Source organism: Rhincodon typus, chromosome 23, assembly GCF_021869965.1.
Source record: "Rhincodon typus isolate 14 chromosome 23, sRhiTyp1.1, whole genome shotgun sequence".
Taxonomy (NCBI): Eukaryota; Metazoa; Chordata; class Chondrichthyes; order Orectolobiformes; family Rhincodontidae; genus Rhincodon; species Rhincodon typus.
In genome coordinates, this window is record NC_063354.1 from 38,679,026 (window position 1) to 38,698,481 (window position 19,456).

Sequence of the window (19,456 nt, forward strand, 5' to 3'; positions counted from 1 at the left end):
ATTTATTGCAGTGTTGTTCATAACTCCTAACATACTGAAGCAATTCATGCCCACATACAGTAACCAGGACAATATCCAGGCTTGAACTAATCATAAGGGCACAAGACAATGAGATGCATGAGCAGAAGTAGGCCATTTATCCCATTGAGTCTGCTTCACCATTCAAAGAACAAATAAGAAGGACATATGAAACATTGTCACGTCCCAGTTCCCCTTTAAATCACATACCAATCTGTCTTGGATTTAGACAACTGTTTTCAGCATTGCCACTGAGTCAAAATCCATTATGGGATTAACACTATCACCACAAGAAATAGAGTGGTTCAATGTGAGCACTCACACTTTTCTCAGGGCAACTATATTTTCTGTGAATCTTATGTAATCCTGTGCAAGCTTATAAGGGAGAAGGGAATACAGGGTTATGTGATATAATTAAATGAGGAAAGATAGGAGAAGGCTTAAGTGGAGCAGCAACTTGTGCTGCTTAGTCTGTTTCTGCTTGAGATAAAGGATCAACCACGATCTTGTTCAGTGGCTGAGTGGTTTTGATGGACTGAACAGCCTATTTCTGCTCCTATTTTCTATACTTCCATATGTAACTTAGCAACAAATTTCAACTTAGCAGATTATCCACATCCTGACAACAAAATTAAAAATAACCAACAATTCCATTCTCTGTGAATACAAATAATCAATGGATTAGTAAATTAACAACATGTGTTACTGCAAAGTAACATTGTACAGAAAATGAACTGTCTGCAAGGACAGATGTTGATTATGATTTTAAGATATTTTAGGCTTTGTGTCAGTTATTTCCATTAGCTATTTAGCTTGCAATGTATGTAAGAATTTTGCTGCCTTTGTGAATGTCAGACAAGGAGATAAAGACTAATCCCTTTAATCCATAAAGCTTAATTTGTTCTCATAAATACAGTTCTGCAATCAGTCTGTACAGTCTTTAGTGAGTCAGAAGAGGTCTTGTGTAGTCCTTTACATCTTCTGGGCTGTGTGAGTAGGAATGGGAAACTCTAAAAGTAGTGCCCTATCCAAGAGTATCTTGGAAGACCTCAAAATGAACACCAAGTACACAGAAGAAGAGCTCTCCTTATGGTACCAGACATTCTTGAAGGAGTGCCCAACTGGCTTGATCACCATGGCACAATTTGAGAAGATCTATTCTGGCTTCTTCCCAGATGCAAACCCCAAAGATTATGCTCAACATGTCTTCAGGACCTTTGACACCAACAGTGATGGGACCCTGGATTTTAAGGAATACATCATCGCCCTTCACCTCACCTCCTCTGGAAAGACGTCACAGAAGCTTGAGTGGGCTTTCTCTCTCTATGATGTAGATGGCAACGGCACAATCAATAAGGAAGAAGTACTGGAAATTGTTAAGGTATGGCTAAATTTTAAATCAATGCCCAAAACTGCACCATGTCAGTTTAGTAAATTGGTGAACAACTCACATTCCATCTTGGTGTTATTTTCTTCTCTCTGTTTGCCCTAATGCTTACCATTCAGCTGCAGAGCATATTTTGCGTGCAACCTTTCCAATCAAGGCCTCTTCTGCAGACAGTGACCATTATCTGCAGAAATAGCCGGAGATGAGTGAGCTGATACTATTTCTTTTCTCCTTCTCAACTTTTCCCAAGACAATCACGGGGTTACCTTATACAAATGAACACATCACACATTCTACCATTATACAACTTAATTTCAAACTCTGCAGTAACTTCAAGTTATGCATTCACTGCAAAACAAAATCTTGAAATTGTTTTTATTTCTAATGCATTGAAGCATAAGCCCAAGACATCCTTAGGCACTTTGCTTTTGAAGCATAGCCACGTCTATACAACTGGACTGAGCACAAAATGTACCAGCAGCAAAGTTTGAGAAAACCAGCAAATGAATATAAATTAGATCATTTGTTTTTCATGGTGTTGATCAGAGGAGGAATATTAACTCGATTACTGGAAAAATCCTCTGGTCTGATTTGAATAGCATCAAGGGAATGAATACATTAATTTTGTAGCAAATTAATTAAATGTAGAGCACAACACACCAATAGCACTCTCTATAAATATAACACTCATCATAAGTAAAAGTATCTACTAACATTTCAGTTGAGATATGTATTACAACAGCAAAGGACTTATTAGATAGGAGACTGATTAAATTGCCAATAGCAGTCCATGTGGATATAGTGGAAATATGGAAGAGTTCTTGATGGTTTAGTCACTGTTGCATTATGTTATATTAATAGTTGTGATGACTTTGGAGTGGTTTATGCTGTGTCAGGAATTTGTAAATATATTAAAGCTCAACTTAATGAGCTCTATCTGCTTCATTGCACACTGTGTTGGAATACATCTGACCAAAAATACAATGGAATGGCAATTGGGATGTGATGTTTGACCTTTCAAATCTTTTAACAATGTCCATATTTCATATCATTGTCCTTCAGAAGCACTTCATTCCCCTATGGTGCCTTTAGATGTCTCGAGATCATGAAGGGCTGTACTTAAAAACAGGAGGGGTAACATTTGACCTGGAAACAAATGTAGGGATCATGACATGCATATTCTTTTGAATGCAGGCAGTATGTGACTTTCAAACAACCTGCTGACTTGCATGATATTTGACTGCAGTGCTCTGAGTAGCTATATAGGCTAGCACCACTTAAAGCTAGTATCCACAACTTAAAGGCAAACTGCACTTTGTAGGGAAGATACGTTATGCAAGTAACTGGTGGTTTTGAGGAGGAGGAACACTGACTAATCAAGAGTTTCAGGTCCAGCACTGGAGGTGCTAATGCCAAAGGTGGAGAAGAGGGGAGATGGCTTCCATCCATGTGGGCTTTGGAGACCCCTCTAGTTTAAGGCTGAGAAGGCTATGGGAGCAGGTACGTTTCATAGTCAACATATCTAATGTGGCTGGAAGGACCTGGGTGCAGTGCTGTGAGCCCAATGTCCTCAAATAAGTGCTCAAATTCAGAGAAAATATCTTCAAATCTCATGTTCTCACAACTGAATCTTATGACTAACCTCAGACACTGCTCTGTTCACCAACCCCCTTCACTCACCTATCAATAATCACTGTCAATCATTACCCAACTTCACATTTGCCACCACACCGATCTCACACTTAGTCATGCATCTCATGATTCGCAAAACTGCCAGCTCTTGAACCGTGGCAGGTAAATCACATAAACTCATTGCAACCTGCTCACAGGCACAGCTCCAACTCTCTCGATGAGCAAGTTGGGGTTGTAACTGGGAGCACAGCTGTTGAGAAGCAGGGGACAGGACTGGCTGTATGTACTTATTTGCATGGAGATGGACTTACACTGAATCCTCTTTCTCAGCTTCCCCTCACCTCACAATCTCCCCTGATTTAAAAGCTGCACATGGTCTAATCTCACACTTCTCGCTGCCCCTTTCCCTCTCCGCTGACCCTCAACACAACATAAGCCTTGTGTCTTTCTCTTGTCAGATCCTCAGGGACTTGCCAGTGTTGGAAGACTAAGTGGTGAAAGGTAAGGAAGACAATGATGAAGAGGGAACACTAGCATTCACAGCCACTAGCTCAGACAGTGACACTGCACAAAGCTCAGGGATGGGACTTGCACAAGTATCCTGGAGCTGGATCAGAGGACAAGGGTAGCAGCAATTGCGAATCACCAGAGGATGAGGGTACCCCTGGGTCCTGCTGCAGAGAAGTCAGATGATGATTTTGATGAATCAGAGTACCAAGGACAATGGTTGAGCACGTGCAATGAAAGGGGTAATGCATTGGGAGACCTGCCAGAAAGCCTGTGGTCAATGGTACACAGCATGGAGAAGACCAGTGTTGACTCTATCACAGGACCCTGCTCTACGATCTGTTCCCCAGGTTACATACTGAGACAAACATCGACTGTGCTTGGAGGACCATCAACTTGGTGAAAGGTGCTCTTTGGTCTGCCTGAAACTTGTTGGTCCTCGAGAACAAGGAGTTGACCCTGACCGAATATTGCAGACTGCACATTCCAAGGTCTAGGACTACGTGTTGAGGGACTCACTAAAGCCAAGGTGAAATGGGGAAAGACCACAGTCTGACGTCTTTCTAAAGCGAAATAGGAATCCATTTAGTTATCAGACTGTCCCAATACCTCAAAAATATGTAAATGTAATCTTGTACAAGTGAGAAAAACATTTGGTTTGTTTGTTTGATACAGTCAAACTCCCCAATGTTTGTTTGTTTATTCATGTGCCACTGTGCTGAACCGAACTGCTTCAGTGATTATGTATGTATATAAAGATATTTTAATAAAACATTTTTGAAAAAAAAATCTGGCAAAACTTGTGGCCCATTATTCCCTGCAAGGGCATGGTGAATGACATCATGAGAATATTTGCCCACCCAAGCACGGGGGAGGCAGAGGCATAATGGTTAGTCAATGAATTAGTAATGCAGACCCCTGGGTTAATGATCTGAGGACATCATCGCAAGTGATGAAATTTGAATTCTATAAAAGTCTGGCAAGAAAAAGCCTGTCTAATGGTGACCGTATAACCATTGTCAATTGTAAAATCCCATCTGGTTCACTAATATCCTTTAGAGAAGGAAACCTGTCATTCTTACCTGGTCTGGCCTACATGGGACCTCAGACCCACGACAATGTGTGGTTGACATAATTGCCATCAATAAGAAAACAGCAATAAATGGACCTAGCCAGTGGTATCCAATTCCTATGAACAAATGATAGTTGATTTTTCAGTTTCCATTGTGGCACATACACAATGGCTAGGTGCTGCAAAAGACCATAGCATTCATCCAGCCCCTACTGCCACTCTGCCAGTTCCCTCGCTGCCAGTTCTCAGCCTAGATGGCAGCTGCCAATGCCAAGACGATGCAAGCCAAACTCAGGTTTCTTGGGTCAGAGCTGCTTGAGGTCATCCTTCAAGACGGTCTCTCCTTTTAAAAGTCAATACTTTCCTTCAACCCAACCCTATCACAGTCACTAGGGGGAGCATTACTTAGGAGCATTAAGCCTGGCAAAAACACTCAGAAGGGAGATACAAAAGGAAGGTACAAGGGTGATCTGTTGACTTCTGTATGAAATTTTGGACAGTTTCATTCAAAAAGCTGATTTGACCTGGTCTTGAACTTCGTCCCATGGTCCTTTACCTTTTAGAATTTTGGCCAAAGAAAATTCAGTGCTGCTCAGTGACAGGTGCACAAACAGAAAATACTGGAGAAACTCAGCAGGTCTCACAGCATCTGCAGAGAGAGGAACAGGGTTAATATCTTGAGTCCAATGACTCTTATGTTATTGGACTTGAAGTGCTAACTCTGTTTCTTTCTCCAGGGATGTTTCCAGATCTGTTGAGTTTCTCCAGCACTTTCTGTTTGTATTTCAGATCTCCAGCATCCGCAGAACGTTGCTTTTAACGGGTATGATGTGTGATGGGGTTAGGCGGGGCTTACGTTCTCCTGTAACACAGTCAGATGAGGCAATTACTCAGAAGCCAGCCTCAATGGGAAGGGTGACTCCTCCAGACTCCTTCCCTCCTTTAATTCATCAACCTGTTCCGCAATGCATCACCCAAGACCTGGTGGCAAGGCCTGCACCCACGTGAGTGCAGTACGCAGTGAGTTTTGATGAAGTTTGAGACAGCCTCTGGTGACCACTGTGTGGCAGATAGCCCATGTCATCTAGTAGACACCCTCTAATTTGTAGTGTTGCTGTAAGCACATATGGCAGATCTAGCCACTGTAGATTTCTTTTTATTCCCTTTATTCATTCATGGGGTGAGGGTGTTGCTGGCTAGGCAGCATTTATTGCCATCTCTAATTGCCCAGAGGGCAGGTAAGTGTCAACCACACATTGCTGTGGGTCTGGAGTCATAGGCCAGACCAGGTAAAGATGGCAGTTTCCTTCCCTAAAGGCCATTAGTGAACCAGATGGGCTTTTCCTGACAATCGGCAATGGATTTATGGTCATCATTAGATTCTTAATTCCAGATATTTATTGAATTCAAATTCCACCATCTGCCATGGCAGGATTCAAACTCAGGTCCCCAGAGCATTATCTGGGTGTCTAGATTAACAGTCTAGCGATAATACCACTAGGCCATCGCCTTGCCATGAAGGCATCATGACTGTTGCTACAAAACCACGGGTACATCTGACTATAACCAAACACAAGTTGAACAGTGAGATGGAGTGGAATCCTTGGGTTGCTGTGCATCTCAGAATTTACACATGCCACCAACAAAGCAATATGTGCACTTGCTGTGCCTTAAACATGGGGGCCTTTGTGATCCTTGCAAAGACATACTCTCGCATTGCCTACTTTTGTCCGGTAAGAAAGAATCAAAATCTAATCAGATGTTCCTTCAGTTCCTTAACCTCAGTGCCTTCCCTTAAGCAACAAAGAGCAAACTTGAAAATGTTGGAAAAAACCATTGCTGGCAGCATGGGAGAAACCAGATGTATGTTCACGGCTACAATCGAGAAAGCATAGATTTAGAGAAAGGGGCAAGAGATTCAGAGGGGATTTGGGAAAAAAAGAAGTTTTCACTCAGCGAGTGGTGGGAATCTGGAATGCACTGCCTAGGGAGGTAATGGCAGCTGGAAACCTTACAGTCTTTAAAAAATATTTGGATATCATAACATTCAAGGATATGGGACAAGTGCAGGAAATTGGGATTAGCATGCCTTTAGTGGTAGTAATGTCAGTGCAGACTCATGGACTGAAGGGTCTTTTCTGCACTGTATGAATCTATGAATCACCTTCGCTGTCACTGGCAATGCTGTTCTGTCTCTGCTCTGCGCCTGTGATTCAGACTGCAACAGTTGGTAGACTTCCGAAAGTACCGCTACGGTGAAGTACAGGTGACTTCAACAAAAGAAAAAAAAAGACACCAAACTCAGCAATGACCAGGAAATATTATCCAGCAACTAAACTGAACGTGGTCATTGATCCCTTTAAATAGAGCAGGGTAGGTTAGAAATCTTTCTTGCTGCTTACTACATGTTATTCTGTATAAGGTTAAGAAACGGTGTGCACTGAACCATCCTGGTTGAAAAAGGGAAGTGCATATGGATATGTCCTCTGCAGAATTGTTGTAATGGTCTGTCACACTCATTGCTGCTTTGGTGAAATTAGTTTTTTGTTATTTTCCCACAGTCAATATTTAAAATGATCAATGAAGAAGAACTGAAGACCCTGCCAGAGGATGAGAACACCCCAGAGAAGAGGGCTGACAAAATTTGGGATTTCTTTGGCAAGAAAGAAAATGGTAAACGTGAGACAGCTGGGGACAGGAGGGGGAGGGTAGAGGTGGGGTAGGGGGAAGGTGTCAGGGATTGGAGGAGGTGTAGGAAATATCTGCCTATTTATAGACAGCCACTATACACTGACATCGGGGAGGCACACAGATTTGAAGCTTGGAATACTTACCTACCTGCAAATTAGATATTGTTCCTTCCATAATAAAATTCCATTTATGGTGGGGGAATGAATTAAAAGAAATAAAAATTTCTAACTAACAGTTACAATGAATTAGTAAAGACTATGTGGATATATATGTGTGTATATGATGTATTCTATTAATTCATAACCTTATTGCAGTCTATAATTAATAATAGCAGAGTCTAATTAAATAGTATTTACGAATCCACACTAAAGAAGCTGTCAAGATGTCGGATATTAGAATAGGAGAAATACTGAGCAAGGAGCAATAATCTACCTGTTGCTCATTCATAATCAATAATCCTTAATTATCAGTTACTATTTAGAGCCGTGATTACTGTACTATACACACAACTGACTAAACCAACTCTCAAAGCTTTAAGTCACCACAAGCCTATCAACGCCCAGAGTTTTTGCTAGAACAAGGAAAATAGACCCACTTACTAACCAGTTATTAAAGAAAAAAACGGCATGTCCAGAAATCTCAAAGGAACATTGAAGATGCTGAAAATGTACAATATGTCATCAGCACCTGAAGGTGTAAAGGAACTTTAACTGTTCAGTAAGACTAAGGTTCTATCTTACACATCTTACCTTGTTTGATGCTAAGTGAAATACTATATGTCCCCAGCACTTTCTTGCGACCACGTTACTGGATGCAATTCCTGGTGATGTATGTTTACTTGAAATAGATTCATTTATTTCCAGATCCTTTCATTTCATTTAAAAGTGAGCAATTTCTTTTAAAGGATCACCATCAAATCATCGCTGCTGTTTCACAACTTACATTACAAAGAAACCATATTAAAAAATGAAAGATGTCAAAATTGTACAATGAATATTGAAGTGAAAGTTTATTTTAAATATGTATACTTTTTAATTAAATGTTCTTTTTCACAGATAAATTATCGGAAGGTGAGTTTATTCAAGGTACCCTGGAAAATAAGGATATACTCCGACTGATACAGTTTGAACCTCAGAAAGTCAAAGGAAAGTTAAACACGAACTAACTTTCCCCTCGGAAGCTAATTTTCCAAAGACTGTTTCAAAATTGTTTACAAGTTGCATATTTCTACAAAATGTAGTGTAACCACTGTACATGTACATTCAAAATATTTCACTGTACACTTTCACTATAATATACACACATATTCGGCTGTTTATTGTACACATAATGAATGCAACTGAGATTTTCCTAATCCAAATTGATGGTTAAAGCCTCTTAAATCTCAAGGTCATTTACTGAGATCTGTATATTAACTTTCAGTGATGTTCATTTCCCAAATAAACTACATTTAATTAGGTAATATTATATGCATGGCTTATTGTACTTAACTAACGAGAACTGATATGGATTGTCTTTTGTAAATAATCCAGTTGTGGAATTTGGTGAGATGTTAATCTAATAACAGGGACGGCTATATGTCTACAATTGTCTGAAGTGACATTTTTCCAAAGTTATGGATTTAAGTTAGCTTTTTTTTATACTGTTAAGTGAAATCTGTTGATAGTTGGGGAATACTGAGATAAGTATGGGTTGAGCATTGATTTGAATCCAGACTTAATTGAATTTCAAAAATGAAATCTGGGTTCTGACATAGATTCTTGCCGTAAATTAGCTCAAGACTTGCGTTATTATGAAAGGGAAGGAACTATTCAATTGGGAGAGTTTCCTCAATTAGTTGTCAATTGAATATGTTTTTGAGCAGCAGAATATTTGGCATTAGATTGCAGCCAAAAGGACTTTTGTTTAGGAAGTCAACTTACTTATGCCTACAATTGTTAAATTGGTAGTACAGGCTTTGCTTATTGCTGGGAAAAGAAACAAGTTGTCATGCTTTCTGTTTTATGGTCATCAGGACAGAATGATAAATTTCAGAAAGGAACAGCAATTTATACAGCATGATAACCAGGATACCATTTGCAAGTGGACTCTGATTGGTTGACAGTTACCTGAAAACTTTTATTTAAATTCAAAAGACGTAAGGCAGTTCTGATTGGTTGCCAGTGCAAAGGAAAATGCACGAGGCAACAGTGGCCTCCAAACTTCTAATTGAAAATATACAATGCATTGACAAAATCTTCTTTTGTCTGCAGGGATCTAGGGTCTCCGCATGAATACATGTAACTTCTGGCAAGAGTAAGTGAGTCACATTGTGAGCCCGATTGATAATCTTTAAATAGTCGTTTGTGCAGGTATTGACACACTCAGACTTATTTAGTAAGTGCTGCCCAATTGCGTTTTTTCTGGTCCGAGTTTTGATTTCAAGGGTGACTCCAACACTGCACAATTTGAATGATTCTGTTTTGTTCATCTCTTGGCAGGGTTCAAATTATGCCTTTAAACTTTGACATTCCAGTCATCATGTGGCCCTTGCGTGTTTACATTGGGCAGCTTTGACACACCCACAAATGCAGGAGTTAAACTGGTGGGTGGTAAACGTAAAGTTGCCATAGTCCTACTGGCTGTAGGGCTGCTCTCTCAATATGGAGAGATGATTTAACCTGCTGATTCAACCTGAGGGTCACCAAGCTACAGGCAAGGGGAGATGTTGACAAGGAGATTCCCTCATTCTAATCTTAGTCCATGTGAGATTGGACTCATGCTGTTGGTGTTTTGTTTGTAATTACTCTGCATTGCAAACCAGCCTTCCAGCCAACGGAGCTAACCAACATCTTGCTGGTGGGTAGTGCAAACATAACAGTTGGGTAACAATTGGCTGGGATTGCAACTCCTTCTCTGCATTAATTCCCATCAGATGGGGAGATTAATATGGGAGCACGCTCCTCCAGCATATTTGCTTTAGCAATATATTGCTCGTGTTATGGAGAGTTTCACAACAGTGCTGTCGCCTCACTGAATGTGTCCGTGTGAAGAGGTTACAAGCAACATCAGCAGGTCTCGTACTCTTGAGGATGGCACCAGAGTAAATACTTGATCAGCTGCTATCACGTGAAAAGCCGAAATTTTATAAAATCCAAATGGAACTCCTTCTGAAGAGCAGGACTGAGCAACAGCATTGCTCACAGATATTCGTATTTATTATGGTTTAACTTATGCACAGTTTCTGTTGTATTACACACTGCAGCAGTTTTCACAAACACAGCCTTATTTTTAAGGTCTACGGAGGTAACATCAAGGAATTAGCACTGGCTGTTAGCAGTAACCCTGAGATATTTCAATAACATTTTCAAGTTAAGGCAGTATATTGCCTTTGTTCCTGAATACTAGGAAGCCATCTCATTGATTAACTCATTAACTTATAGAGTCATGGAGTCATACAGCACAGAAACAGACCCTTCGGACCAACCAGTCCATGCCTATCATAATCCCAAGCGAAACTAGTTCCATCTGCCTGCACTTGACCAATGTTTCTCCAAACATTTCTTATTCACGTACTTATCCAAATGTCTTTTAAACTTTGTAACTGTTCTTACATCCACCACTTCCTCTCGAAGAGCATCCCACCACGAACCACACAGTGTAAAAAAGTTGCCCCTATGTCTTTTTTAAATCTTTCTCCTCTCACCTTAAAAATATGCCCCCTACAGTTGAAATCCATCACCCTAGGGAAAAGACACCTGCCATTCACCTTATCTATACCACTCATGATTTTATAAATCTCTTAAGGTCACCCCTCAACCTCTTATGCTCCAGTGAAAAAAGTCCCAGCCTATCCAGCCTCTCCTTATAACTCAAACCCTCCATTCCCAGCAACATCCTGGTAAAGCTCTTCAGAACCCTCTCCAGCTTAATAATATCCTTCCTATAATAGGGAAATTAATTAATTTTAATTTAATTTGAAATAAGACTTTAATTTCCAATTTTGGGCCATGGGAGGTCAGGATAATTGTGATGGCAACATGGCAGATAAGAAGAAAGTCAAAATACAAGAAACCTGAAATTAAAACAAAAAAAAAGTGTCAGATACATTCAGCAAGTCAGACAGTATTTGAGGAGAGAGATAAAGAGTAAGAGAAAATGGACCAAAATTGAACTTCAATCAGGGTTCTGCTCTAAAAGATCACCAGCTTGTCAAATCAGATTTGTCCCTGCCATTTAACTTGCTGCCTGGATCTTTAAGTATTTTAAGCATTTGTTTTTTTTTAATGGCAAGTTAGAAATGTCTCCTAGTTCAGTGGACCAAACATTACATTCTATTGCAATTGTGTAGCTCAATGTTTCTATCAATTCTTGATTGCAAATACTGTCTTGTTATCATCAACAATGAACTGTATTGTTGAGGTCTATCTCCTGCTCATTAAATCAGTGCTGCCTTTGTTTTGACAATAGATTTTGACGTTTTGACACAGCGTACCCAATGTCCTAAATCGAGGCAGAAAGTGCAACATTCAACACCAACTTTATACATGTAAAGGCTTCTTGCTTGCTTTTTTAGAAACATCTCAAAGTGCTTTACAATGTGCTGGAGAAGAATGAATTTGTTAAATATGATGAGGCAAGATTCAAGGAAGTGAGGCCAGAGGAAAAGATTCATTTAGAAGACTTACTAAAGCCAGGTTGGCGATAACATGGCGGATGAACTCAGAAGTTCCAGAATGGAGGAAGGAAGAATAGCAAACAAAGTTAATTAATAGGCTGAAGTGTGGCATAGTGTGAGAGTTTCAATGGGCTGGGCATGGGTTGATGGGCTGAAGGTGTGTTGGGAGGGTTGGTGGGGAAATGAGGGGGGAGAGTGCTGTAGCAGCGGATTCCTGAGTTAGAGTCATAGAGTCATCGAAATATACAGCACAGAAACAGACCCTTTGGTCCAACTCGTCCATGCCGACCAGATATCCTAGATAAATCTAGTCCCATTTGCCAGCATTTGGCCCATATCCCTCTAAACCCTTTCTATTCATAAACCCATCCAGATGCCTTTCAAATGTTGTAATTGTACCAGCCTCCTCCACTTCCTCTAGTAGCTCATTGAACACATGCACCACCCTCTCTGTAAAAAAGTTGCCCCTTAGGTTCCTTTTAAATCTTTTCCCCCCTCACCTTAAACCTATGCCATCTAGTTTTGGACTCCCACACCCTGGGAAAATGACCTTGCCCATTTAACCTATCCATGCCCCTCATGATTTTATAAACCTCTATAAGGTCACCCCCAGCCTCTGACATTCCAGGGAAAATAGCTCATGCCTGTTCAGCCTCTCCCTGTAGCTCAAAACCTCCTTGTAAAAAACAAGGAAAACATCCTTGTGAATCTTTTCTGAGCCCTTTCTAGTTTCACAACATCCTTCTTACAAGAGGGAGGCCAGAATTGCATGCAATACTTGAAAAGTGGCCGAACCAATGTCCTGTACAGCTGCAACATGACCTCCCAACTCCTTGACTCGATGCACTGACCAATAATGGCAAGCTGAATGAAACAAGGTCATGGGGGAAGGGGGGGTTGTGATGGAGGAGGAGCAGAGGTGGGTTGGAGCAAGGAGCGATGAAGAAGATCATAAATCAGTCTGCAGGAAATAGGGATAAGTAGAGAGTGACTTCTACAAACACATACACACACACAAAACCTATCAATTACTTCATGCACAGGCTGTGGACTTAAGCATTCACAATGCTTGGGGAAACCCCAGGGTGTGTGTTTCTGGCAGACAACTGGGCTCCCTTTTATATTTGTTCAAATCTATTTCACAGGCATCAGGAGAGAGTTGGTAAAGGTTGATGAGATTAATAAACTGAATGGTAAAGTGATAAGTGCTGCCTCATAGATTTAAGAAACAAATAGTCTATGTATTCACTTCCTTACAGGTAAGATTTCACTTTCATTTTGCAAAATGTCTGTCAAAACTTTCTTCCTTGCATCGTTGCTGTCGTTGCAATGGCCTTGTGCATATGTAGATGGAGCACAGTGGCCACTTTTAATTGCAGCACCCAATCTCACTATTCATAGAAAACACTTCAATTTTCATAAGATATGCAAGGGATGCTAGTGAATTCTGGGATATCTGCTGAGTGGTGAGTTGTTCCGGGAATGGAACATGGTGAGATGGGGTAGAAATTGGATGTGATACACACCATGGGGTGGCCAGTGCAATTAATAAAGTGAATTTGATAAGATTTGGTGAGGTAAGTGCTCAGCTTCGCGGTGAGAATTACTCCAGCAAACTCAACGTGACTCACACTTAGCCAATAAACTAGAAGATGTAGCCAGTGGTATCAACAAAATCAACGCTTCGATTGTGTGTTGTGGATGTAAGTTTAATGAGGAGTGATAATTGAAGATGTTGACAAATTCTTATAATTCAGCTTCTGTGCAAGTCTAATTACTCCATATGTCAACTCAAATCCTGAAAGTGTTGTTACTACAAAGCAGTGTTTACAATGTGTATTTACACTGAAAACAAGGCTTCACGAATAGAAGTGTAGAGTACAAAAGCAAACAAGTTTTGTTGAACCTCTATAAAATAGTTTGATCCCACAGGGACAATGGTTATCAATTCTGGTCACCAGAAGGATATGATGGGTTTGTAGAGGTTCTGAAGGGATTTACTATAACAGCTCCAGGGATGAGGGATGACAGGGAAACTAATGTGCTCTCCTAAGGACTAAAAAGCCTGAAGGGATTTGATAGAGGTGTATAAAATGTTGAAAGGTTTAAGAAGAATAAGTAGAAACTACCTTCAACAGCTGGAGGATCAATAATTGAATGGTCCAGATTTAATTAATTTGAAATTGAGTGGCAAAGTAACCAGATTAACCAAAATTAACACAAGGAAAATATTTACACAAACAGTAGTTCAGATTTGTTATGCACCCTTGGCCTGGTATTTTGTTGGATGAATTGAACAAAGGTTTTGCATCGCTTATAGTATGGAGAATACATGTTACATCCTAAAAACATGGGTAAATCAATAAATGGTAGGTAGAGATTAGATGAAATTTTTATCTCCCAAGACAGCTGTGAACTTCTTCCAGAAAAAGTGGTGGAAGCAAAATTCTTGATGATTTGTAAGGCTGAGGTAAATAAATTCTTATTATGTAAGTGGGTGTACCGTATCAGAGGAAGGTGGGAATGTGGATTTGATGTTGCAAACAGTTTAACCATGATATTATTGATTGACAGTGCAAAATCAATGGGCTGAATGGCTTATTTAATCTTAACCTTATACCTTAAACATTCATTCCCATTGCAGTCTACAAAACGCACAGTAACAACTCTTCTTTGAATGCCATTTTCAAGCTCTTAATCTTCACACCTGAAAAGAAAATGCAAACAGGTACAAAGAAACACCACTACCTTCAACCTCCTTCCACATTCCACATCATTCTCACGAATATGGCTGTTCTATTGCTGTCACTATTTCCTGCAACTCCCTACCAACATGGAAGTAACTTCATTGCTGGATTGTCCTGGCTGAAGAAGACTGTCCATCAACACCACTTCTCAAGTGAAATTCTGATGTGCACTAAGTGATGGCCACACTGAATCTGGCCACATCACTTAAAGGAATTATATAAAAGTATAACATAGGCCCAGGCAAAATTGCTGGAGTCTCTGCCTAGCTAGCAATGAAATCACTCTCAGTCATTTATCTTGAAAGTTTTACTAAGATACCAATTCACTTTGCGCAGCAGGGCAACGGGGATTGTTTAACAGACCAGCACATTAGCTAATACTGTCATTTTAAGACTTTGGACAACTTGATTTATATTTTCATTTAATTTGACCTAAAGTATTAGCTAGTGTGTAACCATCAACAACATGTGAAGCCAGAAATGAAAAGCAAATTACAATTCAACTTTGAGGAATTGTGCATATCACATGATTGTGGTTGTATCAAAAGTTAAATTTGAATTAATTTCTTGGTCAGCAGTACCATGGGGATCTTAAACAATTTACTACATATCTGGTCAAGATCCTCTGCCATTTAAATGTGTACGAGCAATATAATTCAGCGTGCTTGTAACTCAGTGGTTGTAGGTGGAGTGAGTACTCAGTCTGATAGACTGGGCCAAACAGCACAGACTCTATCACCTATAGCAACAAAAAGTCAGTTCGTGCAAGATTTGTCCAGTATTTCCAATGAGTTTTGTTGCTTCATTCTTGATTAACTCCAGTTCAATTAATTCTGTCCTTGTCATTTCCAGCAGAGAACTGTTACTGCTCTGTTTTAAAGTCAATGTCAGTTACAAGGCTTTGAAATGTATGTGCACCCATGTCTGGCAGTTCTGTGCCTGGTTAGGCCTTAGTCCTTCTTGACGGGGAACCTTAGCCCTAATTCCCAAAAGCAAGTTGAGTGCCAGAGACTGAGGCAGCTTGCTGAGGCAGCCATTGAAGACTGGGCCAACAAGACCCAAGTATAAGTCATTGGCTAAGTGAGAGAGGCTAGGGACAGAGCACTGAGTCACTGATGGAGATAGAAAATAGGAAAAGAAATAAGCCATTCAACCCTGTTCTGCCATTCAATATTATCATGACCAAACATCAAACTCAATATCCTTTTCCCATTTTCTCCTCAAACCCTTTGTTCCCCTCAGCCCTAAATACAACATCTAATTCCTCGTTGAAAATATTGTGTTTTGGCCTCAACTGCTTTCTGTGTCAGTAAATTTCAGAGGCTCATGGTGAAGAAATTTCTCCTCATCTCACTCTTAAATGGCCTTCGTGTGCCCTTAGTCTGCAACCCATAGTTTTGGATTCCCTAAGTCATCAAGAAAATCCTTTATGCATTTACCCTGTCCAGTCCTGTTAGATTTATACAGGTTTCTGTGAGATCTCTCCTCATTCTTCTAATCTCCAGTGAATACAATTCCAACTGATTGAGCATCTCTTCATATGTTAGTCCTGCCATCTCAGGGATCGGTCTGGTAAACTTTTGTTGCACTCCCCCTATAGCCAAAATGTCCTTCTTCAGGTAAGGAGACTTAAAACTGCAGACAGTACTCCACTGTGATCTCACCAATGCCCTGTACAATTGTTGCAAGACATTCCTGTCCGTGTACTCAAATCCTTTTGCGATGAAAGCCAACATACCATTTGCCTTCTTCACTGCCTGCTGCAGTTGCCTGCTTACTTTCAGTGACGAGTGTACAAGGGCACCCAGATCTCATTGTAGTGCCCCCTTTCCCAATCCATCACCATTCAGATCTGCCTTCCTGTATGTACTGCCAAAGTGGCCAATCTGATAACGATGCACATTATACTTCATCTGCCATGAATGTGCCCACTCACTTAACAGTCTGAGTCTCACTGAAGCATCTCTGCATCCTCCTCACAGCTTACTCTCCCATCCAGCTTTGTGTCATCTGCAAACTTGAAGAAATTACATTTAATTTCATCATTTAAATCATTAATATATATTTGATTGAGGAGATGAGGTCCAAACAGTGATCTCTGTGGTACTCCATTGATCATTAGCTGCCATTCAGAAAATGATCGATTTATTCCTAATCTTTGTTTCTTGTTTGCCAGCCAGCTCTCTATTCACATCAGTACACTATCCCCAGTCTCATGCACTTTAATTTTACATGCTAATCTGTTATGTGAGATCTCATTGTTTGCCTTCTGAAAGTCCAATAAACCACATCTACTGGTTCACCCTTATCAATACCACTAGTTACATCCTGGAAAAATTTCAAGCATGATCTCCCTTTTGGAAATCCATGTTGACTCTGTCCAATTCTGTCAGTATTTTCCAGCTGAATCCTAGAATCCCTACAGTGTGGAAACAGGCCCTTTGGCCCAACAAGTCCACACTGACCGTTGGAGCATTCCACCCAGACCCATCCGCCTATAACCCACCTAATCTACAGACCCCTGAACACTACGGGTAATTTAGCTTAGCCAATCCACCTAACCTGCACATCATTGGACTATGGGAGGAAACTGGAGCACCTGGAGGAAACCCATGCAGACACGGGGAGAATGTGCAAACTCCACACAGACAGTCGCCCAAGGGTGGGATTGAACCTGGGTCCCTGGCGCTGTGAGGCAGCAGTGCTAACCACTGAGCCACCATGCCACTCATATGCCTGACTGACCAGTGCAGATTAGCCGCTGAGGCTTTCTATATAGAAATGGGAATGATAAAAGAACACTCACCAGTTACAAATTCAGTTACAAATTCAGAACTGCTCAGCTATTAAATCTTTTCTAATGAACTTAGCATGTTCCTCACTTCTGATGTCAGTCAACTGGTTTATTTCCTGTTTTCTTTCTATTCCAGTTTTAAGTAGTTGGGTTACATTAGCTATACTCCAATTGCAAGGAACACTTTCTTGAAGAAACTTGAATCTTGAAAGTTGACCACCAATGGATGCATCCTTTATTTCTAGGGTCACTTCCTTAACTACATGGGGGGGTGATGGTCACTGGTGATGGTATGGACCAAAGGAAGTGATCAGTATCTGGTGGGTGGGTGTGAGAGAGCGATAGCCAGCAGTGGTGGGTGGGAGCTGAGAGAAACCTAAATGTGGGGATGGGATACGCAAACTGCTTCTCCCAATTCCGCAATAGGGTAAATACATTTATATGTATTACCTTGCTGGTTGCTTTTAAGGTTTGTTTAAGGATTGACTGTTTGGCCTGGTTATCCTGAGTACAGCCGGTTGCTGGTGTTATGTAGTTGATTCAGGGCAAAGCAGACATGCAATGAGGAGCAGAAACAGGCTTAGGCCCCTGGTAGATAAATACAAAGTCTACCCTCAGTGGTGAAACAGATCTTAAACTCAGACTCTGAGTGTTTGCATAGCTGTTTGTATAAAATACTAAAAAGGGCAGGGTAGCTCAGTTGGCTAAGTGAGAATAAACCCAGCATCCCTTTACCTTACCTTCTCACCTTATCTTGTGCTTATGGTACAGTTACCCTCAGGCTATACAGAACCAATTCTCTCTCTCGGAGAGATCCTTTGTGGACTATGGCCCCCCACATTAAATAAGGTCCTGTGGTATCAATGAATAGAACAGGGAATTCTCCCAATTCTGGCTAATATTTCTTCTTTAAGCAACATCAGCAAAAACTAATTACTCAGTTATTCATACTTTGATTTCCCATGTGTCTGACTGACCAGTGCAGATTAGCAGCTAAGGCTTTCTACATAGAAACGGGAATGATAAAAAAACACTCATCAGTTACAAATTCAGAGAACAGAAGGAGGGGGATGTTTTGCAACAGTAGGTTAGAGCCTTGGTCATAGCCTATTTACAGTTTTGTGTTCAGTTCTGGCAACTGTACTACAGGAAGAATATAATGGGCTTTATAGTGATGTGACACAGATTCACCCAGAATGTCAGGGTTAAATTATATGGACATGTTTCTTAGATTAGTCCTGTATCCCCTTGAGTAAAATTGGTTCGAGGGTCATATGGTCGAAGCATTTCAAATAAAAAAAGAGATTCAACAGGGGAGGTTCAGAGAAACCTTTTCCTTTGACAATATAATCCAGATCAGAGGGACACAAGCTTAAAATTAAAGATATGTCTTCTGGTTTTGAAATCATGGAAGCACTTCACAAATATGGTAGTAAGATATCTGGAACTCTCTCCTTCAAAAGCTTGTGCATATCGTGTCAATTAAACTTTTCAAGACTGAGCTCAATAGATTATTGTTGGCTGCAGATACCATGGATACAGTGCTAAGGACAAATGGATTTGTGGTGCTTCTCAGGTGTGAATTGTGGAACAGATTCAAAGGACTGAGTGGCATACTAACGTACCTACGTTCCTATAGCAGTGCAGCATGTCTTAAGGATGTTGTACATAAATGTAAGTTATTTTTGTCTTTCTAAACCCAGTGATGGATTTTTCACTCATTTTTTAAACCGGGGCCAAAAGCAGGGCAGTACAGTTTTATATACTGTCATGTTCATTTCTGCCATCGTTGCCATTACAATGGTGAAGACCACTTTTGTTTGACATCTGTCACATGGGCACTCAGCAACAAGAATCTTAGATCTATTTAGGAATCCTAGGCCCAGATTTTCATGTTTACAGATAGCTGGAGAACAGAGTTCCCTGATAATTACAAGCGGGGATGTAATGA

General features: G+C 40.5%; 1 protein-coding gene across 1 annotated transcript; it reads left to right on the plus strand.

Moving 5' to 3' along the window:
* The first annotated feature begins 1,018 nt into the window (after window positions 1–1,018).
* On the plus strand, window positions 1,019–8,472 carry LOC109918174 (recoverin). The gene is made up of 3 exons (XM_020518069.2): window positions 1,019–1,399; window positions 7,178–7,289; window positions 8,363–8,472. The coding sequence occupies exons 1-3, from the start codon at window positions 1,019–1,021 to the stop codon at window positions 8,470–8,472; spliced, it is 603 nt and encodes a 200-aa protein (XP_020373658.1).
* The last annotated feature ends 10,984 nt before the right edge of the window (window positions 8,473–19,456 follow it).

What these genes read in the sequence shown, in the direction of transcription:
- LOC109918174 (XM_020518069.2), top strand. Translation starts at nt 1,019, where the DNA reads ATGGGAAACTCTAAAAGTAGTGCCCTATCCAAGAGTATCTTGGAAGAC. An exon ending in AAGTACTGGAAATTGTTAAG is followed by an intron (nt 1,400 to 7,177) that starts GTATGGCTAAAT and finishes ATTTTCCCACAG; the next exon opens with TCAATATTTAAAATGATCAA. An exon ending in CTTTGGCAAGAAAGAAAATG is followed by an intron (nt 7,290 to 8,362) that starts GTAAACGTGAGA and finishes TCTTTTTCACAG; the next exon opens with ATAAATTATCGGAAGGTGAG.